The 26,738-nt window shown below is 46.6% G+C and overlaps 1 protein-coding gene across 1 annotated transcript in view; it reads right to left on the reverse strand.

Annotated features, from left to right (window-relative positions):
- The window catches only part of LOC129696870 (peroxidasin homolog), a 217,670-nt gene that overhangs the window by 99,917 nt on the left and 91,015 nt on the right, over nt 1-26,738 (reverse strand). Inside the window, exon 4 of the mRNA XM_055634944.1 lies at nt 16,427-16,498. Coding sequence (XP_055490919.1) covers nt 16,427-16,498 — 72 coding nt within the window. The remainder of the gene's footprint in view (nt 1-16,426; nt 16,499-26,738) is intronic.

Genomic DNA, 26,738 nt, shown 5'->3' on the forward strand with positions numbered 1-26,738 from the left:
TAAAGTCAAAGTCAAAGTCAAAAGTCAAATTTATTTGTCACATGCACAAACGGAGGCACAGTGAAATAAATTTGCCATGCAGCGATGCACTTAAAACACACAATCTATATTACTAAAACTCTGTTCTTGACCGGTTTTGGCCATCTGTGCTGTGATTTCCGAGAGAACGCCGCCACCTACGGCCGCCATTTTTGGCCACCTCGCTCAGAGCCCCCCTCCGCTGCATATGTGCCGAGCATTTTTCCCGTTGATGAAAAATGGCAGAGATATTAATGTTTTTACAAAATTCCCCATTCTCTCTGCTGCCCCCGCAGGAGGGAGGGGTAGGGGGAGGGACTATAAAACCAGGAAGTGGTGCGCCTCAATCAGTCTCTGCAAGTGGTGTGCCTCAATCAGTCTCTGCAAGTGGTGTGCCTCAACCAGAGCTCTGAATGACACTGAACAAATGTCTCCACAGCTGTGAGTACCCATAATGTGGTTTGAAAATAAAAATATGGTTAGTTTGAGGAAAAAAGCACTGCCTGCAAATGGTTGTTTGGGGGATTTGGGTTGAAGTAAAAAGGCACCCTCTCTCTCTCTCTCTCTCTCCCCCCCCCCTCCCCCTCTCCCCCCCCCCCCCCCTCTCTCTCCCCCTCTCCCCTCCCCCCCCCCCCTCCCCCCCCCCCCCCCCCCCCTCCCCCCCCCCCCCTCCCTCCCCCCCCCTCTCTGTCCCTCTCTCTGTCTCTGTCTCTCTCTCGGTCTCTGCCCCTTCCCTCTCTGCCCTCACTCTCTACCCCCCCACCCCCTAGATGTGACTGCAAGTTGGGGGCCATGCATCAGTAGATAGGGTGGTTATGGGGTAAAAGGAGAAAATTAATAATATTAATATAATATCATGGGGGGGTAATTAGTGTGAGTGCGGGGGGGGATAGTTAGTGTGTGTGACACTGCATGCCGCCTCCCCCCCCCACAACCGCACGTTGGGGGAACAGACCCAACGGGTCTGCACTTGGTCTAGTACACAATAGAATTCAACACAAACATCCACCACAGCATTCCTCACTGTGGTTGAAGGCAACAAAGTTCAGCCAGTCCTCTTCCCCCATTCATCCGTGGTCGCCGCTACGGACGGCCGGATGTACAGGCCCTCTCGTCGGGATGATCAAAACTCTGATGTCAGGACGGTCTAACACACTCTGCGGCTTGGTGCGCCCGAATCGGCGACTTTCCTACCGCAGACCGCGGATTCAGAATGTTATAGGCCACACACCAGCGGTCGGAGCTCTTCTCCAGTGATCCCTGGCAAGGGACCCCAGACTCCGGATGGTAAGTCCACGCCATGCCCTTGGCTAGAAGCTCCGCAGGCTGGCAGCCCCATTATGCCAAAGTCACCAGGCCAGCGATCGGAGAACTCCTTTCTGGCGACCCCCGGCAAGGGCCTGCCCCGCTCTGCGATGGTAAAGTCTACGCTGCTCCCACTGCTGAAGCTCTGGGGCCGACTCCGGGAAATGCCGCTCCAATCCAAGCTGTTAGGCTGCGAGGGAGGCGGAGAGGCGATATGACTGCTGAGGAAGTGACTGAAAAGAACGGTTTCACCCTTCCTCCCCCTCCCCCCCCTACACAAGACATACCGAGAGACACTAAAACAAACATTTGGACACACTATAAAATAAGTCGAAATAACGAACAAGCTGCTGGCAAGGCAGCAGAATCGCAGCGCCCCCCCAATTACGCATAACCATTCTCATTCTCCCATTCCCACACTCGCCTTTCTGTCCTGGGCCTCCTCCATTGCCACAGTGAGGCCACACACATACTGGAGGAACAACATCTCATATTCCACGGGTAGCTTAGAACCTGATGGTATGAACATTGAATTCTCCAATTTTAGGTAACTACAAATACTCCCCCCTCTCCTTTCTTCCCCCAAACCACCCCTACCCTGTGCCCCACCTGGACCTGGACCAATTTCTCCCCACCCCTTCCCCCAACATCCTTTTCCCTAGCTTCACAAACTACAACTCTTCAATCCTTTTGCCTCACACTTACTGCCTTTTCCTCTCTGGGCTTTATCCAACAGCTGCCTATCAAACAGCTCCGTCCCTCTCACCTGTATGAACCTATTACCTGTGCTTAGTTCTGCCCCTTTCTTCCAGCTTTCTTCCCCCCCCCCCCCCCCCCCCACACCCCCCACACACACACACACAATCAGTCTGAAGAAAGAATCTGACCCAAAGCTTCACCCAGCCATGTTCTCCAAAGATGCTGCCAAACCCACTGAGTTATCCCAGCAATTTCAGTTTATTTTTTGTAAACCAGGATCTCCAATATTAGTATTGTCTGCGTACTTACCATATCACCCATCTGCATTTACATCCGTTATCGATATATATCACAAAACAGAGGTCTCAGCCCTAATCCCTGCTGGACACCACCGCGCCCGACTCCCGGTTCTCGCCCAACCCCCGGTCCTCGCCCGACTCCCGGCCCTCGCCCGATCCCCAGCCCTGACCCGATCCCCGGTCCTCACCCGACTCCCGGCCCACGCCCGACGCCCGGCCCTCACCGGATCCCCGGCCCTGACCCGACCCCCGGTCCTGGCCCGACTCCCAGTACTCACCCGATCCCCGGAGCCCAACCGTCCCGCGGAGCTGGAGAACGCCAGGTGAGTCCCGGAGCTGGAGAACGCCACCCGACCCGTGGAGCTGGAGACCACCACCCGACCCGTGGAGCTGGAGACCACCACCCGACCCGTGGAGCTGGAGACCACCACCCGACCCGTGGAGCTGGAGACCACCACCCGACCCGTGGAGCTGGAGACCACCACCCGACCCGTGGAGCTGGAGACCACCACCCGACCCGTGGAGCTGGAGGCCACCACCCGACCCGTGGAGCTGGAGACCACCACCCGACCCGTGGCGCTGGAGACCACCACCCGACCCGTGGAGCTGGAGACCGCCACCCGACCCGTGGAGCTGGAGACCACCACCCGACCCGTGGAGCTGGAGAACGCCACCCGACCCGTGGAGCTGGAGACCACCACCCGACCCGTGGAGCTGGAGACCACCACCCCCGTGGAGCTGGAGACCACCACCCGACCCGTGGAGCTGGAGAGACCACCACCCGACCCGTGGAGCTGGAGACCACCACCCGACCCGTGGAGCTGGAGACCGCCACCCGACCCGTGGAGCTGGAGACCGCCACCCGACCCGTGGAGCTGGAGACCACCACCCGACCCGTGGAGCTGGAGAACGCCACCCGACCCGTGGAGCTGGAGACCGCCACCCGACCCGTGGAGCTGGAGAACGCCACCCGACCCGTGGAGCTGGAGAACGCCACCCGACCCGTGGAGCTGGAGAACGCCACCCGACCCGTGGAGCTGGAGAACGCCACCCGACCCGTGGAGCTGGAGACCGCCACCCGACCCGTGGAGCTGGAGACCACCACCCGACCCGTGGAGCTGGAGACCGCCACCCGACCCGTGGAGCTGGAGACCGCCACCCGACCCGTGGAGCTGGAGACCACCACCCGACCCGTGGAGCTGGAGACCACCACCCGACCCGTGGAGCTGGAGAACGCCACCCGACCCGTGGAGCTGGAGACCACCACCCGACCCGTGGAGCTGGAGACCGCCACCCGACCCGTGGAGCTGGAGAACGCCACCCGACCCGTGGAGCTGGAGACCACCACCTGACCCGAGGAGCTGGAGAACGCCAGGTAAGCCCCGGGGCTGGAGACCATCAGCAGAGCCGCGGGGCTGAAGACCGCCTGCGGAGTAACGCAGACGCGGAGCAACTGAGCGGCAGAACACCAGCGCGCACCAAGCACGACGACGGGTACGAAAACACCGCCGGGGACGCAGAGGTGGGTTAAAGGCCAGGTTAGAGCTAGCCCCACACAGGGCAGCGATTCCTAGCCTTTTCCTCGCCAACGTGCGCTCACTGGCAAACAAAATGGATGAACTCCGGCTAAGGATCACCTCCCACAACCGGATCAAGGACTGCAACATCTTGATCTTCACTGAAACTTGGCTCAACACTGACGTTCCTGACAGTGCCATCCAGCTATCGGGGCGTCATTTACTCCGAGCGGACAGGACATCAGACTCTGGTAAGACCAGAGGGGGGGGGGTCTGTGCATTTATGTAAACAAAGCATGTTGCACGGACTCCACCATCATCGAGAGTCACTGCTCAGCTAACCTTGAATTCCTCTTGGTTAGATGCAGACCGTTCTATCTGCCCAGAGAGTTCACCTCCACTGTTGTGACTGCAGCCTATATCCCTCCTGATGCTAATGCCAAGCTTGCAATGAAAGAGCTGCATACTGCCATTAGCAAACAACAGACTCACAACCCTGAGGCAGCCTTCATTGTTGCGGGTGACTTCAATCACTCCAACCTGAAGACTGTACTCCCCAAATTCCACCAACATGTATCCTTCCCCACTAGAGTAGACAAGACACTGGACAAAGTCTACACCAACATGGCTGAAGCTTACAAAGCCATCCCCCTCCCCCACCTTGGTCAGTCTGATCACGTCTCATTGTTCCTGCTCCCTAAGTACTCCCCACTCATCAGACGGGTTAAACCAACTGTAAGGACAGTTAAAGTCTGGTCAGAGGAAGCGGACTTCACACTTCAGCCGTGTTTTGGAAACACTGACTGGAAGGCGTTTGCAGCCCAGGCCACCCTTGACTCTCACACGGACATTGATTCCTATACATCCTCTGTTCTGGACTTTATAAACTCCACCATCAATAGTGTCACCTCCCTCAAACAGGTGACCATATACCCGAATCAGAAGCCATGGATGAACAGCGAGGTCAGGCTACTGCTGAAAGCACGGGACACCGCTTTCAGGTCAGGCGATGCTCGAGCCTACAGTTCATCCAGGGCTAACCTGAAGAGGGGCATCAGGAAGGCCAAGCACTGCCATAAGCTCAGGATTGAGAAGCACTTCAACAACAACTCCGACCCCCGACGCATGTGGCAAGGCATCCAGGCCATCACGGACTACAGACCCTCCAACATCACCCCCACAACCAGCGACGCCTCCTTCCTTGAGGAGCTTAACCATTTCTATGGCCGCTTCGACAGGGACAATCTAGAGACAGCCATCAAGGCTGTGCTACCTGCCGATCACCAACCCCTCACACTCACCCCCTACGACGTGTACGTGGCACTGAGTAGGACTAATGCACGTAAGGCTGCTGGCCCTGACGGCATCCCCGGGCGCGTGCTCAGTGCCTGTGCTGCGCAGCTGACAGACGTCTGGACTGACATCTTCAACCTGTCACTTGCCCAAGCAGTTGTCCCCACTTGCCTTAAAGCCACCTCCATCGTGCCAGTGCCAAAACACTCCACTGCGGCAAGCCTCAACGACTTCCGCCCAGTTGCACTTACCCCCATCATCACCAAGTGCTTCGAGAGGCTGGTCCTGGCACACCTCAAAAGCTGCCTACCCCCCACACTGGATCCCTATCAGTTTGCCTACCGCAAGAACAGGAGTACGGAGGATGCCATCTCAACGGCACTTCACTCCGCCCTCTCCCACCTTGACAACAGAGACACTTATGTAAGAATGCTGTTCATCGATTACAGCTCAGCATTCAACACCATTATTCCATCAAAACTGATCACCAAACTCGGTAACCTGGGCATCGACCCCTCCCTCTGCAACTGGATACTGGACTTTCTAACCAACAGACCCCAGTCTGTGAGGTTAGACAAGCACACCTCTTCAACCCTCACCCTGAACACCGGCGTTCCTCAGGGCTGTGTGCTGAGCCCCCTCCTCTACTCCCTCTTCACCTATGACTGCACACCTGTACATGGTACTAACACCATCATCAAGTATGCAGATGATACAACGGTGATTGGCCTCATCAGCAACAACGATGAGCTGGCCTACAGGGAGGAGGTCCAGCACTTAGCAGCATGGTGCGCTGACAACAACCTGGCCCTTAACTCCAAGAAGACCAAGGAACTCATTGTAGACTTCAGGAAGTCCAGAGGTGGCACGCACACCCCCATCCACATTAACGGGACGGAGGTGGAACGTGTTTCTAGCTTCAGGTTCCTGGGAGTCAACATCTCCGATGACCTCTCTTGGACCCACAATACCTCTACTCTGATCAAGAAGGCTCATCAGCGTCTCTTCTTCCTGAGGAGACTGAAGAAGGTCCATCTGTCTCCTCAGATCCTGGTGAACTTCTACCGCTGCACCATCGAGAGCATCCTTACCAACTGCATCACAGTATGGTATGGCAACTGCTCTGTCTCTGACCGGAAGGCACTGCAGAGGGTGGTGAAAATTGCCCAACGCATCACCGGTTCCACGCTCCCCTCCATTGAGTCTGTCCAAAGCAAGCGCTGTCTGCGGAGGGCGCTCAGCATCGCCAAGGACTGCTCTCACCCCAACCATGGACTGTTTACCCTCCTACCATCCGGGAGGCGCTACAGGTCTCTCCGTTGCCGAACCAGCAGGTCGAGGAACAGCTTCTTTCCGGCGGCTGTCACTCTACTAAACAACGTACCTCGGTGACTGCCAATCACCCCCCCCCCCCCGGACACTTATTATTTATTTTTTATTCAAATCGTTTGCTATGTCGCTCTTCAAGGGAGATGCTAAATGCATTTCGTTGTCTCTGTACTGTACACTGACAATGACAATTAAAATTGAATCTGAATCTGAATCTGAATCGGACACCACTGGTCACAGACCTCCAGCCTGAATAACTCTCTTCCACCACCACCATTTGTTTTCTATGAATATCTCAGCTCTGATGCCGTCATTGTGTATCCCAATGCGTCATAATCTTCTCAAGCAGCCTAGCATGAGGGACCTTGCAAATGCCTCACAAAAATCGATGCAGACAACATCCATTGCCTGACCCTCAATCAATCACATTTGCCATCTCCAAAAACTCCTTATTGACTGTTAGGTGTGATTTTTATGTTCACAAGACCCTTCCAAAGATACCTTATTGATAAGTTTTCTTTTTACTTGTAGTAATACAGATTTGCTTGCAACTTACATGATTCAAAAATCAAGTTTTTATTTTAGAAAAAGGCATCCAAAATCGGAACTGCTGCCAGTATTGTGACTGGGTTGACTGATTGTGCAGCACAGCAAGTGAATCTTTTTCACAATAGCTAGACAGAAATCGCTGCCATTTTCACAGTAACATCAACTTTACAACTGTTCTCATTCAGAACTAATTCTGCATTCGTAAAATGGGATTAACACCAACTCAACAAAGTAATATTCAAAATTGTTTTGCTGGCTTTTACACTTTCCAAAACAAGACCTGTCAGCAGCCAACACAATCTCATTTATTTCACCCACGTAAAAATCATATTACATTAAGTTGCATGTGAAAGGACAAAAATAAAATTCACAGCATCAGTGTGGGTCCTTTGATTCATTTGATCACATGCTTCCAGAATTTTAACCATATTCTCTTTATCCTTTCTTGGCCTATCAAATACCCACTCTAGCAAAATAACCTGAAACATTTTGCCCACTGTTGCATTAATAGACATACAGTACCTGCTATAGACTGACTTATTTATTGATGTTGTATTGAACCCGTTGCATTAGATGTGTGGTTATTACTTAATAGTCCATCGTTAATGGTTTTTAAAACTGATGATGAGAAAATAAATTAAAAGGTTGCACATAACCGTACATTCAGTGCTGCCAAATTTGAAGAGTCCACCTACATCCATACTGTAGGTTTACTTGAAGTTGGAATCTGTTCTAAATTATGCAGCTGCCTGATACAAAGCATGAAAAATCAGCGCTGCAGTGTATTTCCTATTCATATGAAACTTGCTGGCTCCAAAATTGCCCAAGAAAGCAAAGGCAGCAGTTATGCCAGGAATGCAAGTGTCCTGAGGGGTTTGTCCAAGCAGATGGTCAGGGCTCAGCCCACCCATGTAACATAAAACTGGAAAGCCCAGCTCAGGAATCCACCAAATCAGAGATTGGAAGCTCCAGCAATGCAAACTAAAAAAGATAGTTGCTGGAAATCTGAAATTAAAAAAAACAAAATGGAAAATACTAGAAATTGACAGCAATTCAGGCAGCATCTGCCCAGAAAGAAGCATGTCCATGAAGTCTTGTTAATTGCAGCTGATGTATCTTGATATTTAAATTAAAGATGAAGGGCAGAGGAAAGAGTAAAAAATATGAAATATTGGTAATATTGGCAAAAAAGGTGCCTGCAATGCAATATTTCAGATAAAAGTCAGGATAGGCTATGTTTCCCATCTGCAGATGGATGCTCGGACAAGAGTGAAGTTAAAAGTGTTTTATTATCACATGTCCCAGATAGAACAATGATAGTCTTCCTTGCTGCAGTACAATAGAATATGTAAACATAGTACATTGTAAACAATATGATAAACAAGAGGAAAAAACTGTTCAGTGTATATGTACAAATACTTACAAGTACACACATATATATACACACACATATACACACACACATATATATCCACACACACATATCTATACACACACATATACAGACACACACACACACACATATATATATACACAAACACATTTATACACTCACACACCCAGCGGGTCTGCATTTGGTCTAGTATATATACACACATACATGTGATATACACATACATATATATACAAAAACAAACATATATATAAACAAATACATATATATATAAACACATATATAAAAATATATATATATATAAATATAATATACCCTCTCTCACACACATATATCTATATATACTAGACCAAATGCAGACCCGCTGGGTCTGTCCCGCCACACGCGGTTGCAAGGGGGGGGGGCCTGACGCAATCGTACAACGCCACGCGCTAGGCGCACGCCGTCAAGACGCTGCATACGACGTCAAGACGCTGCTTACGCCCGTCGAGACGCTGCGCATGCTCTCAATGAGCCTGCGGGCCGACAGTCCGTTGACGCACGGGATTTTGGCAGAGTGCAAGCCCACAGGGACGGCGATAAGCAGCAGGGGACCAACTGATCTGTGTCTTCCGTCAGCGTGACAGAGCCAGGACGGACGGGGGGGCGGTGGATGAGAGCCGGGCGGTAGCAGCGAAAATCATTAGGGAAATTTGAAAAATGTCAGCGTTTTTGGAGGAGAGCTGGGCGGCAGCAGCCGTTATGGTGGCTGGCCAGCAGGTGAAAAAATGTGTACATAATAATCTCTAAATGTAATGAGGAGTGTATTAGTGAATGTAAAAGTGAAATGGCTAGCGAAATGGAAACAAATCTCGGAGTATTTGCGTGTGGTTTTGGCAGACCAAGGAATCAAAGGCCAAATCTGACACCCACAAACACACACACAGAGTTTTAAAAGTATACTAGACCAAGTGCAGATCCGTTGGGTCTGGTCCCCGAACATGCTTCAGACCTCGGTTGGGAAAAAGTCGCAATTTTTCGAGCAGAGCCGGGCGTCAGCAGCCGTTATGGTCACTGGCCAACAGGAGGCGACAAAATGCTTCAGACCCCGAGTACTGAGTTATGGTGGCTGGCCAGCAGGCGGCGACAGAATGAGTGGGGGGGGGGGAGGGAGGGATTTTATTTAAAAAATGTGTACATAACAATGTCCAAATGTTTTGAGGAGTGCATGAGTGAATGTAAAAGTAAATTCCCTAGCAAAATGGAAAAAATTACAGAGTTTCAGCGTGTGGTTTTGGCGGACCAAGGAATCAAAGGCTGAATCCAACACCCACAAATAAACACACACACACAGTTTTAATAGTATATAGATTGATATATATATACACTAGACTAAGTGGGACCCGTTGGGTCCCAGCATCACACGGGAGGGGCTGGTCCCCATCCAATATTCCACCTCTACACCAATTCTAATACTGGTGACTAGCAATTCAGGATCCAATTGCAGAGGGATGCGCAGAGACCCAGTTCCATGCGCTTGTTAACCAGCTTGAAGGGGATGATGGCATTGAACGCTGAGCTGTAGTCCATAAATAGCCTGACATAAATGTTTTTATTGTGCAAGTGGTCCAGTGCGGAGTGGCTAGCCAGTGAGATTGCATGCTCCATTGACCTGTTAGGACGGTAGGCAAACTGTAGTGAGTCGGGGTTCTTGTTAAGGTAGGAGTTGATATGCACTATAACCAATCTCTCAAAGCACTTCATCACTACAGACGTTAGTGCTACTGGTCGACAAGCCATGGGTTTACAAAATTATGAAATGCAAAGTTCAGGTAGATATAAACTCCACCCCCTTGCAAATATATCTTAGACTGGTTGCCATAGTTCGAAGGTGAGTGGAAAGAGGTTCAAAGGGGGACATGAGACTGCAAATGCTGGAATCTGGAGCAAAACCACAAACTGTTGGAGGAACTCAGTGGGCCAAGCAGACCTGTGTGGGAGTTGGGGGGGTAGAAGAAAGGTTGCAGAATCTGCACCCGAAACAAATAGTTTAAAGAGGATCCAAGGAGTGATTCTTTTCACCTGAATTATAGTATAAATCTGGAACACACTGACTGAGAAGGAAGACATCCTCAAAGATTAATCGATGAGCTATAGCTAAGTAATTTCACCAAGGAAATTCAGTACATCACCTATGGCTCTTCAATTTCCGTTGACTCACCATAGAAAGCACCCTTTTGAATTGCAATGCAGCTTGATCTGATAATTGTGTAGGAAGGAACTGCAGATGCTGGCTTAAACCGAAGATAGACACAAAAAGCTGGAATAACTCAGCGGGAATGGCAGCATCTTTGGAGACAAGGAATGTGACAAAGGGACTTGATCCAAAAATGTAACCCATTCCTTCTCTCCAGAGATGCTGCCTGTCCCGCTGTGTTACTCCAGCTTTTTGTCTCTTTCTTTGATAATTGCTTGACCCAACACCACAACAAATTGTGGGGAGTTGTCAATGCAACCCAGTCCATCGCTCAAAACAGCCTTACTCCCCGCCGCCCCCCCCCCCCCCCCAACCAAACAACTCAATCTACAAGATGGAGTTACCTCAAGAAAATAGTCAACATAATTAAGAACTATTCACACCCCAGCCATTCCTCTTCTCCCCTCTCCCATAGGACAGAAGATACAAAAGCTTAGAAGTGCATACACCAGATTCAGAAACAGCTTATTTCCCCACCATTACCAGAAGGAACCTCTCATAAACCAAGGGTGTTCTCCCAACCTACCACATAGCAGCCTTTACACTTTGTTATCTACACTCCCTGCAGCTGTAACACGATAATGCTATAATTATATACTCTGGTTATTTTTCTGGTGTACTTGTGTATGGCTTGGCTGTACTCATGTATGGTATGATATGCCTGGATAGCATGCAAACCTAAGTGTTTCACTGTATCTCAGTACATGTACAAAGCAATACCAATAGCAGTCTATGGACCAAGTGTTGGTCAATGGTGGACATGTTGGTCTAAGGGCCTGTTTCTGTCCTGCAAGACTCTTATGGATCTCATCCATCTCAGATTAACAATACATCAGCACTTTCTCTCCATGGGTACCGATACTAACTGTTTCCCTTGGGGCCCATCTCTTCACATATATTCCCTTTGTTCACTTCTTCCCTTTTTCTGCCCCTTACCAACATTTCCTAATGTTGACGAAAGACCATCAACCCAAAACACTAACTTTGATTCCCTCCCCACAAAATGCTGAAAGTTTCTAGTACTCTGTTAAAATTGTGCAAACTCCAGTACATTGCTACCATTTTGCAGATACAGGATGAATTTGTTTCCCCGATGATTATTTGTTCAAAGATCCATTCCCTCAATGAAAACCTATTCAGCAGTACGGAGACTTCCTCTCCAGAAGACCAGCAGGCATAATTTCTCTTGGTGTACACTGCTTCACTCCTTCCACTGAGTACCACTGAGGCTAGAGAAGTTACAACTCCCAGCAGAGTGCCTGCCTCATCCATTATTATGGAAGGGAATCAGACTAAGAGTGTCAGAAGCTCCAGAACAGACATAGCCCCTTGAAAGCTATCACTGAAGACCTGAATGTAATTTATGCAGAAAACAGGCTATTTATCAGGGCTGATGTTACACTCCAAGCAAAGTTACAACAGGAGCATGCTGAAATGCCCACAGTTTTATGTGGCAGTCAGTCTACCATTATGTTTATCCTTAGTGTTTCGTCAAGGCTTTGGCATTCTGTTTAATTTTCTGGAACCTTTCACTGTGCCAACAACAACGTGGACAGCGGTTACACAAGCATTATGTAATTGATCATGCATTCCCACTACTTCCAAGTTAGGTCACATTGTGGTTGTGGAGATTTCCCTGCCGTCAGGGTGTGCCGGCAATGGGTAGCCATCTGTATCTCACAAAACACACATACATACGGGTTGAAACTCTTCTTGATCTGGCCAAAACAACCAAGTCACTCGTTGCGGAGTAGACTCGTTGGTCCGCACGGCTTAATTCTGCTCCTATAACTTGTGAACAGGGGAATTAAAGTGAAAGCAACTTTGTGGTAGATGCACTTGCTACAAAAGGAATGGGATTACACGCGAGAGGCAACACCCAAGTGCCGTTGTGCAAAGCTGCATCTTCTTTATTTGTAGTAGCAGTGGTCACAGTTGGTAACAATGCTATTATAGCAGCCAACATTTTAATATCATTCAATGGAGATAAACGAGAATTTGGCAACAAAAACACTGGAAAATGAGTCACTGTCAGTATGAAGTTGCAGTTGACTGAAGGCCACAAGCCATAACTGCCGTCACTAAGTTTTCCATCAATTACAACCAATGAAATAAATTTAAATAATGAATAGCGGGTTGTTTACTTAAATGAGTGCATTCATTATGGATAGGAAAATAATGCCCAGTATTCAAGATTTTTACATCATATTTTTACATTGATTTTCTGCTGGGGGATTTTGAGATCAAGTAGGTGGTGGTGTGGCTCTTGAAGAGTAATAAAGTGGATAATTCCTCAGGGCCTCCAGGATTTATCCCATGTTATTGAGAGAGGGGAAAGAGATTACAGGGATCTTGACAAAAATCTTTTTATCTTCTGTAGCCATAGGCAAGGTCCTGGATAACTGGAGAGTCAATGCAGTTCCATTGTTTAAGAAGGGAATTAGGATAATCCAGGAAATTAGAGGCCACTACTCGTCACATCAGTAAGAGGGAAGCTATTGGAGAGGATTCGTCAGGATTGAATTTACTCTCATTTGGAAGAGAAAGAGTTGTCTTATGAAGTTAATTGAATTTTTTGAGGAAGTGGCTAAGATAGTCCATGAGGGTGGGGCTGTGGATATCGCCTACATTGATATTAGCAAGACATTTGATAAAGTGCTTCATCGAAGGATGATCCTAAAGATTAAGATTTATGGGATCCATGGTGGCTTGGTTGTTTGGATTCAGAACTGGCTTATCATAAGGTTGTTATTCTGAGGTGCACAAAAATGCTGGAGAAACTCAGCGGGTGCAGCAGCATTTATGGAGCGAAGGAGATAGGGAATGTTTCGGGTCGAAACCCTTCTTCATCAGTCTGAACACACAATTTGGACAAAATACACAATTTGGACAGGCATATGGATGAGAAGGGAATGCAGGGTTATGGTATGAGTGCAGGCAGGTGGGACTAAGGGAAAAAGGTTGTTCGGCACGGACTTGTAGGGCCGAGATGGCCTGTTTCCTTGCTGTAATTGTTATATGGTTAAAACGTAGATGGGTTGGTTAGTAGGTTTACCGACAACACAAAAATTGGAGCAGTTGCGGACTGTGAGGAGGGCTGCCAAAATATATAGCAGAATATAGATCAACGACTGAAATGGGAGGAGAAATAGCAGATGGAATTTAATGTAACCAACCGCGAGGCGCTGCACATTGGGAGGTTGAATGCAAGGGCAAAATATACAATTAATGGCAAGACCCTTAACAGCATTGATGTACAGATGGATATTGGGATCCACGCCGATAGCTCCCTGAAAGTGGCAACACAAGTAGATAAGAGTGGTAAAGAAGCCATATGGGACGTTTGTCCTCCATTGAGTATGAGAGTCAGGAAGTGACATTTTAGGACTTTGGTTATGTCCCAATTGAAGTATTGTGTACAGTTCTGGTTACATTACAGGAAGGATGTGGTGGCTTTGGAGTGGGTGCACAGGTGGTTCACCAGAATGCTGCCTTGAATAGAGTATATAGTACTACAGTATTACAATCAGAATCACACAGAATCGCCAAGTATGTTTTGCAACAGATGAGGAATTTCATTGGCCAGGTCAGTCATACAATTAAAAGCAACAGATTCTGAAAAAAAACACATTTTAACATGAACATCCACCACAATGACCTACACATTCCTCACTGTGATGGAAGGCGAAATAAAGTTCAAATCCCTTCCCTTAGTTCTTCCTCGGTCGTGGGCCTCGAGCCCCCCCGTTAACGGGACGATCTTGACTCCCGTAGCTGGCGGCGTTCGGGCCCTCCACATCGTGGGGATGTTAGCTCCCTGGCGCTGGACGATCGAACCATCGGGGCTGGTCGAACCTTCCGCGACGTTGGAGCTTCCCGACTAGCCTCTCCCGAAGACTGTGAGCTTTTGATGGTAAATCCGCGGATGGAGCGATCCCAGGCAAGGGATCAGCTCCGATGTTTAGTCCGCGCCCCGCGATAGGGCTCATAGTCAGTCCGTGGAGGCTTCCAGCTCCATCGATGGAAGGCCGCAGAGCGCCCGGAGAATGTGATCCGAAAAATAATCACATTTCCGGCAAGGTAAGAACTTGAAAAAAAGTTTACCCCGATCCCCCCCCCCACCCCCCCCGATAAAACAAATCGAAGAACATTAAAACAAACTTGAACACACTAAAAAATAGCAAAAATAATGAAAAAACGAACAGACTGTCGGCAGGGCAGCCATCGCCCCGGCACCCCTGGTGGTATTAGTCAAATAGAAAGGTTGGACAAACATGGATTGTTTTGTCTGGAATTCCCGAAGTTCAGGGATATCTGATGTAGAAGTACATAAAATCATGAGAGGACCTTCTCTCTCTTCCCCCACCCAAATGCCAAGGACTAAAGGGCAAAGCTTTAAGGCGAGAGGAACAAAGTTTAAAAAGAGGTATGGGGTATTTTTGTGTTTACACAAAGCAAGTGGTGGATGCCTGATACTCGCTGCCAAGGGTGGTGGATGCCGCAGATAAGATAGTGGCATTTAAGAGGCTTTTAGATAGACACATGGATATTCAGGAAATGGAAAGATATGGATCATATTTTGCCCGAGGAGCTTAGTTTATCTTGTCATTATGTTCGGCATGGATATTGTAGGCCAAAGGGCCTATTCTTATATTGTACTGTTTTAAGCTCTATGTTCTACTTCTTTCAATTGTTCACGATAATTGTAGCATAAATCTATACAGAAAAATCTTAAAACCTTCAAAAATCAACCCCGATAACTTTCAGTATTCAAGAAGATTTACAACAAAAATTTAGTAAAAGTATATTGGAACTCACCTGAGAAAATGTTCCAGTGTTCCAAACAAATTAATTAAGTGTTTGAATCTATACTTCTTTAGTCAATGACTCTGAACTGCTAACCTGGTTTAGATGAAGTATGGTAGCAGTGTGTGGAACTAATTAGCATAGGTATTTCTCAAACTTAGTTCTTTAAGAATAATCAAATTATTTAACTGTTACACTTGAAACATTTGAGAAGAGCTTTAGGTTAAATTGTGAACATACATTTTTAAACAAAGAAACAAAAAGAAAAGAAAAAAGCTATACACATATTACTTATTGTCGTCAAGAAACAGATAAAAATATATTTAAATTAAAAATAGATCTCATGCATTAATATCAAGCTTTTGTCTCAATTTTACCAAGTTACAAGGGGAGACAAAAAAATAAATAATTGTACAATGATTTAGTTACTTGATTAATTCAATTTCTCAGAATACAGTGCAGTTTATTTTGGTTATTTATAGAAACAAAATGCCAACAGCCATGTATAATAAATAAGGGATTGCATGAGAAACCCAATAAATGCTGCCTGGTATAGCGTATATGCAAAAAATCTAATGTGACTGGTTGAAACTGTTAACATTTTAGTAGGCTTGCTTGCAAAATATAAAGTTGGTTTCTTCTTTAATAGTTACTAATGCAAAGTGTATTCCAACACATGATGTCAACTGAGAATCTTATTTATGACAAGGACTAGGCATTTAACAATGCATGATAATATTTTCTCATCAGCAAGATGAAGTAAAATGTGTACTGCTGAACACACTCAATCGAACAGGATCTTTAGCCACATGTCCCACTTTACTTTCAGTTCTGAATTGTACATTTATGACATGCAAAGCATGCAAGCACTGACCAGACGACTAGCCAAAGAAACTTTACTGCCAAACTGAGAAAAAGCCAAGCATCAGATACTAGAAATATAATAAAACAGCCAAGGAACACGAATAGCAAAGGCACTTACAGTTGTTCTAGAGAGACAAGTCCCTTAAATGCTTGCCTGTCAAGTGATTGGATTTCATTCTTGTACAAATAGCTGAAACAAGAAATAATCAGTAGTATTAGTGACTAGCCACCCAAAGCACTGAACAGGCATTCTGGTCATCTAAGCAGATGCTGTCTGTTGTTGGGTACGCAAAGATTATATATTAATAGCCATTTAAACACGTGTGGAAATTTATACAAAAACAGCAAGCTTCAAAGTGATCTGAAATCAAAACTTAAGACAGTGACTTCCAATCTGTTATGGTAATTAAACAACTGGATAAAGACTTTAAATGATGGCTCTGAGTTTGCACCATCATTCAATAAGATTAAGGAGGGCCTTTTACATCAACTCAATGTCCTCACCTTTATTGCCTAGTCCTGCGAGTTCTCAAGTGCCCAAAAATTGCTGAGTTTAATGAAGATAATGAAGAAGAAAGAATTCTAAAGATTCATAAGTGCTAGGAATGAATATATTCTACCATTCTCAATTTGTCTATCATATGATCATCACCCTCTGTTCTGAAGCTGTGGGAAAATGACTAAAGGATTGGTAGCACCCATTTTTGTAGCACTAAAACTAGGCTGGGTTTGAACACTAACAACCAATTTGGTTCCCGTTTCTATTCCTCCATCAACACAAATCCAATTTGAAATTATATTAAAGTGGTTTGCACCCAGAAACTAAGCAATTGCCCATGAGGCTTCACCCTATTGCTCATCTCCCAATACTGCTGGGGTGCAATCACGTAACTGTCCCTTAAAGATGCTCAAAATGTTCACGATAACAACAAGCATATCACTCGCCATTGAGGAAATTAGGAAGTTTCCCACAGTTTACAAGAAAGATTCCAGGAATGAGTGGGTTAGCATACAACGAGCATTTGACAGCACTGGGCCATGATCGATTGGCGGAGTAGACTCGATGGGCTGAATGGCCTAATTCAACTCCTATAACTTGTGAAATGAAGGTAGCAGGAAAGAGGGGAACCACTTCCAAATCAATGAAGGAAGCTTGATAGGCCTGGTCAACGAGACACTTGCCTGGAAGGTAGTCCTATGCAGCAGGAGATGCTACAGATCCATCATTAGAGGGGTCTGCCTTGAAATGAAAATCCCTGTGCAATGGAATAACACTGAATTAATTATCACGATATCATGAGATATGGCAAGGTGACCTGCATGCTGCTTAAAATTGCATGGAATAAAAGTCAAGATCCTCGCAGAAAATTCAAGATCTCAAACATAAATATGTTTTATGCATGTCTAAATTCAAATTAGAGATGCCGCTTATCCAAAAATACAGAAATGAAGCAAGGCATTAAAGCAACTTGAGCAGGGAATAATTCACATGTTATGTGTAAGAAGGAACTGCAGATGCTGGTTTAAACCGAAGATAGACACAAAAACTCAGTGGGACAGGCAGATCTCTGGACAGAAGGAGAGAATGACGTTTCGGGTCGAGACCCTTCTTCAGACATTCTAGTCAGACGCTATATTCATGTGTTACAGTCAGTACAGTTGGACTACAAAACTGCAAGCAAGTGGAATTGATACGTCATTTGGGCTCTGCAAAACATTTACACGTTGGTTTCAGTTGCAGTTTGCAGAATTTGCAAAAGGGAATTTTATTTTATAGCTCCTTGCAAAAACTGCCTCTTGATGAGGCATGTCCTTATAACTCACAACACCAATGCCAGTCCCTTTCCAGTAGCCTATACATTGGTTCTTCCTTGTTCCCTAAGACTCGTAATTCCTTGCTGCTCTTTTTTTAATTTCAAAATAGACTTTATTCAAGTAATAAATATATACAATACATGAACCATACAAAAAATTAATCCAACATTTTCAGAGGCTATACAAACATTCAATACACTGCTCAGACATTCACACTGCTCAAATTTCTCCCCCACCATTGCCACTCATGTGGCCTACTGGTGTGGAATCCCTTCCCTTATTTTGAGGGGCATCTCCACCACACCCTGCCCCCATATCCAGCAGTGGAAGGAACCTAGATTGTGGTCCACCCCCATAAAGCCTTGGCGTTGGCTGCATCATCTTCATTGCGTCCCTCAGCACGTACTCCTGCAGTCTGCAGCGGGCCAGTCAGCAACATTCCCCGACGGACATCCCGTTCGGCTGGGAGGTCAACAAAGCTCGGGCAGACCAAAGAGCGTCTTTCACTGAGTTCATGACCTTCCAGCAGCACTCAATGTCAGCCTCTGAATGCATCCCTGGGAACAGTCCGTAAATCAAAGAGTTCTCTGTGACGGAGCTGTTCAAACAAATCGTGACAGGGACCCTTGCAGACCTCTCTTTTTTTGCAAATCCATCTCCTCCCCATAGCAGCCGTCTCAAAGGCAGCGTGCGCTGGTAGTGAGGTTCCGACGGTGCAGGAAGGATCTGACTGGGAGGGCTCCCCTCACCGCCAGCCAAGCCAGGTCTTGGTGCTTGTTGGTGAGTTTTGGCGATGAGGCATTTTGCCAGACAAGCTGGGCAGTCTGCTCTGGGAACCACGTCACAGGATCCATGGAGCCATTTCCCTGCAGTGCCTGCAGGACGTTCCGTGCTGGCCACTGCCCGATGGACTTGTGGTCAAAGGTGTTGGTCCGGAAGAACCTTTCCACGAACGACAGATGGTGCAGCAATGTCCAGCTGACTGGCACATTGTGTGGCATCTACGCCAGGCCCATCCTTCGAATCACCGGGGACAGGTAGAACCTCAGCAGGTAGTGACTCTTAGTGCCTACGTGCCTTGGATCTACGCTCCGCCTGATGCAGCCAGTTCTTGTCACATGCCTTCCTGCCAGGTACAGCACAGGTTTGGTCCGGGTGGATCACCCATCACAGAACGGACTTGAACCGGTTGGCGATGGCCTTAGACAGGATTGTGTAATCAACATTCAACAATGTGATGGGTCTCCAATTCTTTATGTCATTCATCTCCCCCTTCTGCTTGTAGATTAGGGTGATGCAGCCCTTCCTCATCTAGCCTGACATGTTGCCAGCTAGAAGCATGTCGTTGTACACTTCCAGCAGGTACGGGCCCACCCAGTCCCACAGAGCCGAATACAACTCGGCCGGTAAGCCATCGCTTCCGGTTTTACTCGAGTCAAAGGAACGGATGGAGTCAGCCAGCTCCTCAAAGGTCAGTGGTTGGTCTCCCACTTTCTGTTGCCCAAGACCTCCGTGATAGAGGACAGGAAGTTCTGGGAGGTGGTGCAGTCTGTGGCCATTCTGTCATACAAATCCGTATAAAAGGATTTGCAGATCCTCAGCATGTCCATCAGCAAGGATGTTACTGAGCCGTCCTCCTCCTGAAGGCTGTTGATCACAGAGCTCTAGTTATATAGACTGTGCAGCAAGCACAAAGAAGTCTACTCTAGATAGGTATGTTACAAAACCTACCTGAATCGTGGCTGAGCATCTGCCCTACCCCGTGTGCGCGGTTTGGCGCTGTTTAGAGGGGGCGGGTTTAAAACGCGATTTTTACTAGGCTGTTCCAATCGAAAATGTTCAGCCTAGTAAATCATTAACGGAAAATCGCTGAAAGACCCCGTCGCAAAAGGTATTATTAGTTTTTTATGGCCTTGTATAATAGTTATAGTAGTTTAAAAATCACTCTCTCAACCCGCGACCTCTCGCAGCCCCAGGGTTTTATAAAGCAAACAATTAAAGGTATGTACCTTATTTTTACATTAAATGGGGCTTCTTAAGAACCCTGTATATAAAGTTTTCTATAGCGAGTAGTTCATTTTGGGCTCTTTATATCCCGCAGTATTTTTCTGGGCACTTGAGGGCACAAATCCAGCGCAATGTGAACGTTCTAAACCAGCGCGTTCACAAGAATCCACTAGAAAGCTGATTTAAAATGGACTTTAATTTACAGCAATTAAACACTAAATTCCTTCCATTTGGCCTATAAATAGATGTAAATGAGATTTAAAAATCATGTTTTATTGTGAATTGTTTGTGAATATTATTTGGACACTTGGGCTATTTAAAAATGTTAATCATTTATTAAGAAATGGATAGATGTTTAGATCTAGTAATTGAAATTTGAAATTAGCTACAATTGGGTAACTAACTAATTATATGCTTTAATTTCAGGTCATCCAAGTAAGATTATTTTATATTTGTTTCAGAATGCTTCAGTCTATGATAACTGAAAATTTCATTCAGTTCTCTTAATTTTTAAGAAGGTTATGGGCTTTTGACTGTCCACGATCACAGCTTTGTTGTTATGTCCATAGAAAATCAATAGGGAACAAGATGCTAATTTCCGAGTATGAATATGGCCATAACTTTTTTATTACTTGAGATATGAAAGTGAATTAGGTGTCAAATTAAACTTATTGTTATGCTTTATCTTATGGGATAAATTGCAGACTTGATTTTTTAAATCTCAAAATTTTGTAACATTGCTACTCTAGACCTGCCCCGAACTGATAAGATCAACGTCATCTCACCCTTAGGAAACCAATGGCATTTGGCACTATATCCCACTGCTTGTATGGTCAACTGCTGTGGTTGGAGTGCCATGGTGCAAGGAGGCAGGGAATAAAGATTGGCCCTTGGATGCCGAAAAACTACCAGTTTGGGCAATGCCAGAACTTGAAAACATCCAGCAGTGTGAATTCCCTCCTTTAGGACAAAGAAATCATGCCTGCTCCCCAGAAGCATAACATTCCCCAGATACATAAATTCTGCAAACCCCCATTCATAAAACAGGTCTGGTGAAGCAGATGCAGAGATTGACTGCATACATTCACTGGATGCCAGCAATCTTGGGAAATCTCAGTGCCCAAGATGCCAGCTATTCCTCATTGAGATGAGTGCAAATAAAATAATTACACTGTAAATTCAGTGTCATGGTTACTCCCTGATACAGTAGCAAGCAGCAGACTGGGAGGGAAGGAAAAGATCTGGTGTGCACACTTGGATGCATTCTGTGGCAAGACAGTTGAGAGTCAGCTTGACATTGAACTCTAGGCAGAAGAGCATGGTTGAAGATCTTGCCACAGAGTTTCATCTCTCTATGACTACAGCCGTGGAGAGTGTCAACGATCAATGGTAAGCAGAAGGATCCAGGTAAGATACGAGTCTCCCAAAATACTGTGGGAGTTGCCCCCTAGTTGATGTCAACCTTCAATACATCCATTTGAAGGCAAGAATAAATGCGATCAAAGCTATACACCAACTCCATATCCATTTGAACCAAAGCCATTTAGTTCTTAAATTGTAACTATCAACATCACTTGCCCCCACCAATGTAAAAGACTAACAAGCCATTTGCCCTCCTTCCTCTTGCCTGTAACCGGTGGTGTGGGGGGGGGGTGGGGGGGGGCAGTGGGGCGGTTGCCCCGGGCGCTAAATTTTTAGGGGCGCAAAAAAATTGTTGAATAAATGTTTTAAATAAAATTAAGAGGCCTGGGGAGCCGTTGGAGCGAGGAGGAGTTACCTGGAGCTGTGAGTATAAAAACAGCGCGGGCCAGGCCGCCGCCCCAGCTCAGAGTTCTGGTCGCCGCTGCCGCTGTCCCAGCTGCCGCTGCCTCTGCCCCCCCCCCCCCCCCCCCCCCCGCCCCCCGCCCCCCCCCCCTCCTCCCCCGCCTCGCCCCCGCCCCCACCCCAGCTAATGAGACGAAAAACTTTAAACTGCCCCGGGCGCTCAAAACCCACCCTACGCCACTGCCTGTAACTTAAGGTCTATGTACGGACATCCAAATTAATTCATATATCTAGTTCACAATCTGATTTAATTAATTTATATTGCAATCTATATCACAATCCATATATTAATCTAATTGAAGGCAACATTTACCAGCCTTTTACCCAAGTATTTCACATACTCCAGTCATCTTTTCTAGCAATTTAGTACTTATTATCAGGTCAATCAACAAACATAATATTTTGGGGAAAAACATTTGCAGTCCAATCCAATATCATGATCATCATAAATCTGATGAAAGGAGGGCCAACTGCATGCATCAGATTTAAAACCTAAATAAGTAAAACAAAGAGCGGTGGTAAGATGGCAAACTAGCTACCACTTTCACTGGTGCTTTTATAAATACCAGTACAGGAGAGGGAGTAAAATTCCACACTGGATTAGTAAAACTTACTTGCAGTTATTTACCACATCAGACTACTGATATAACGTTATAATATGCAAGTCATATTAGCAGAGATGAAAAAAATTTGATTACAAATTATTAAAACATTCTAAACAGGAAGGAACAAAAATAACAATTTAAATAAGCTAAACTATGGCAGTGAGCTGACATAGTACCTTTTGTGATCCGTTAACAAAACAGAATTGTTTAAAGTTCATGTCTTTGAACTCATTGTTCTGTAAATTCATTGAATACAAGCACTCCCCAACTTCCGCAAGAATCACATTCCATAAACCCTTGCATAAGTAACATTTTACACATCAAAATCACCTTAAAACTATGTAGAAACAAAGAAAGGCAGATACATGAAACAGCAGACAGTGCTGGAGTAACCCGGGTCTGGCAGCCTCAGGAGAACATAGACAGGTGACGTTTTGGGTCGGGACCCTTCTCCAGACCGCATCAGTTCTCCAGAGATGCTGTCTGGCCTGCTGAGTTACTCCAGCACTGTGTGTAATTTCATCTTAAAGCTAGGCGCTGATGGTGTTGGACTGTACCAGCAAGCCTTTCTTCCCCAGATGCCACACCATCTAGTTGATGCTGCTGTTGATGTTGCGGTTCGCGTTGCAGCCTCTGGCTGATGCCGCTTTCTTCAGGTCGCTGCCACCGACAGGACGAGCGCTGTCACCGTTGGCTCCTTCCCCTCTCACCAGCTGTCGCTTTGTCCACTCTGCTGCTCCCTCCTCCTCCTCTCTCTCCCCTGGTGTCAGTGACTGTAGAGGGGGCGATGGTAAAGGGGGGGGAAGAGCTGGAATGGACAAAACGACGGCCGACAGAAAATGAAGGCAGGTGGTGAGAGGGGAGGGATCCCACAGTGACCGAGCTCGCCCTATTGGTGGTCTGAGAAAACGTTGTTGGTCAGGTGTAACAAAGTGAGTCGCACAACACAGTGCAGTGAAGAAGGGTTCACTGGTGCATCTTATGGAAGATGTTGCCCACGGCCGAACCTCCAGAGGGCTGCACTCCTGGCTCGGCCGAACGCCTGAAGACCTGAGGGACCGCAGCCTGCAGGAGGATACCGCGGGGCCAGCCGCTACTTGTGGGACCAGGTAGAGCATGGTCTGGAAGGGGCACCATGCTGAGCTGGCCCCTGCTCACAGGGCCGGATTTAGATGAAGAGAGGCCCTAAGCTGTTCCACTTGTGAGGCCCCCTCCGCATTGGTTTTCAGCGCTGGCGGCGAGGCAGCGACCGGACAGCCATGGCGGCCAAATCTCCCACAATTCAAAGCGAGGGAGAAAGTGCCCAGCGCCGACCAGTTGCCGTTGCAGTGCGCATGCGCAGGGCGGCCGATGATGTGCTGGCCGTGGTTGTGCGCATGTGCAGGGGGGGGGGGAGGACGTGCAGGCCACAGCAATGCGCATGTGAAAGGCAGCCTGCCGTGCCGGCGGATAAGGAGCGAGCGGAGAGCGGAGCCCGGCGGCCCGGATAGCGGGGGGAGATGGAGAGAGAGAGATAGAGAGGGGGGGCCCCCACCCAGAGTTGAACAGTAGGTGTCCTGCCTTGGCCGGAGGCCCCCTAGATTTCAAGGCCCTAGGCTTCAGCCTATGAAGCTTAGTGGTAAATCCGGCTCTGCGAGGCCCCCCTAGACCTCGAGGCCCTAAGCTTAAACTTGTCTAGCTTATAGGTAAATCGGGCCCTGCCTGCTCACCACCTGAAGACCAGAGACTGGGAGGAGCTGGAACTGGTGATGACCATGGATACGACACAAGGAGTGAGGCCGGTAGTGGAGGAGAGCTACTGGGATCTGGCCTACTTCCCCTTCAACGTCAGCTGCATGAGGCATCGCCGGGAAGCAAAGGTGGATGGGCAAAGAAAGGATGCTGGTTCACAGGTCGACACATGTGTCCATGGAAGGTGATGGCTGGAGACCTGCAACAGCCTGGGGACAGGCACCACTCCTAGCAACTAGAGCGCAGACTGTACTTGGAAAATGGTGCCAAAGCATGGCGTTTCTTGCATACGGGATCAGTAGACTATTTTTGCACACTTGCTAATTGGGGATGTGCCCAGGTACGGCATTATTCAACTGGAGTATTTGTAAGAAAATAATTTCACTATGCATTTGCACAATTGACAATAAAAAAAACTTTGATCCGTGTCAGCAACTAGGCTGGGAGTTGCTCGTCACCAACTCCCTCGTTCTCGCTCCAACAGCGCCCGAAACTGCAAAAACAGAAGCCAGGCAACGCTTTTATATCTGAAGCGGACGGAAAGCCCTCGCAATCATCCTGTTGCTAAATTAGTGCTTCTCACTTTTATTAAACCCCTCGGATCATGGCAAAACCTGCCCACTACACTTCACTAAACCTAATAGCTGTAAAGTGTGCAAATTCATCGACGTTGCAAGCCCAGGCATTGCTGAACTGACCTGATTCTCAATCCAGCTGCAATTTAAAATTTCCTTTCAAAGTAGAGTTGTCAAAGAAAAGGTTTCAGGAGTAATCAGTGATTTCTCCATTCAGATTACGCTGAAGTGATTCTATAAACATGGTTGCAATAACACAGGTCATTCATGAAACAGGACCACATATTGCAAATTGTTTACCCATGTGCAAAATTACGCAAGTCGCCCTACACCTTACAGTAAATCGTATATTACTGTACATATACATTACTGTACCAATTTACTGTTATGTTGTGTCTTTTTAAAATTGCGGCTTTTTTCACCACAAATATGTGATTACTGATTCTGTTCTATTCTGTTTTGTAGGGGGGTTTTTGCACAATCCGCAAGCATTGCCACTTTTCATTTCACTGCACATCTCGTACGAGTATGTGGCAAATAAACTTGACTTTACTTGACAGGGAGTGGCTGAATTGTGATTGTGAGAATGAATGATTAGGATTAATAACATCTTTAATACATCTGGGATGAACGGGTAAACTAGAACGGATTCAGTATCTTCTTTTCTCCAACTTGCTTGATGTTATTTCCATCATACCTTTTACTCCCAAAATCTCAGTTTCCAATGGAATCATTCTCTTCTTCCCCTTTAATATCCATCCCTCTAGTTCCTCCAACTTAACTTTGTTCATCAAATCTTTTGTTTTAAAGATGAAACATGAAATTCAGTCAGCGTGATAGACTGGAGATCTGGGACTTGGACAGATGATTTAGAATTGTAACGTTAGTGGATGTGCATCTGGGAATGTGTGGGAAACGTGGAGGCAGCATATACATCATAGCAGCTTGCGACCGCTGTGCTGTTCACCTCCTGCTGTGGGTAAAGCCCTGCAATTTGTTGGGCTATCGTTTAAAGCAACAAAGAACTGGCTTCCCAAAGTTCAGCCGCCCTTTTGACCTTTTCTTCTAGAGCAAGCTACTTTTAGAGATTCAGTTGCTCTTCAGTCATCAACTTTATCGTCCACTCGCTGCACCCTTCTTCACCTCCAAGGAGATGTCTCCAAAACCATTATTTTATATATAAATAAGAGCACAAAGTAGTTTGTGGTTGGTCTTGCTAAATGTGGAAAAGTAGCTATGTGTGTTCGTTCCATCAACCGCTAAAGAAGCAAATGGCAAGATAGAGCAATCATTGCGCGGTTTTCAATGCAAATGACAGGGTGATTTTAAATCCCATTTATCGACTTATCACCAACATAATCTACAGTTTCAGTTCTCAGAGGCAGTCAATTTTCTATGATATTATATTGGTGGATATTTTTATTATTTATGCTCAATGCATTCAGCTGTAGACTGATTATCGGACAGGGAAGAAGTTCAATTGGTGGAGGGGAATCCTTTATTTTTACAAAATAAGCAAGATGCTGGGCTGGAAGAGATTAGCAAGAACGATGATCATCACCAAGAGTTGTCATAAGGCGAGAGGAATGATGAAGTGTCGATTGACACTTGTGCAACGATACAATGTAATAAACGGCCTTTAGTATGTAACAGCTATACAATTTTGGCTGTTAAAAATAACTTTGTATTTGAAAACAACACGTTGTTTCATGGAGTGACTGCTAGGTGGTTGGAGTGAATCCCTTACTTGGTAATAGCAGATGATCAGCAATAACAGACACCATTCCCGTCTGTGGTCTGTTATAACGAGGGATGTCTGTACACGGGCCTTATCGCCCACAACATAGAAACACAGAAATCAGTGATTTCTGTG

This window comes from Leucoraja erinacea, chromosome 5, assembly GCF_028641065.1.
Source record: "Leucoraja erinacea ecotype New England chromosome 5, Leri_hhj_1, whole genome shotgun sequence".
Lineage (NCBI taxonomy): Eukaryota > Metazoa > Chordata > Chondrichthyes > Rajiformes > Rajidae > Leucoraja > Leucoraja erinaceus.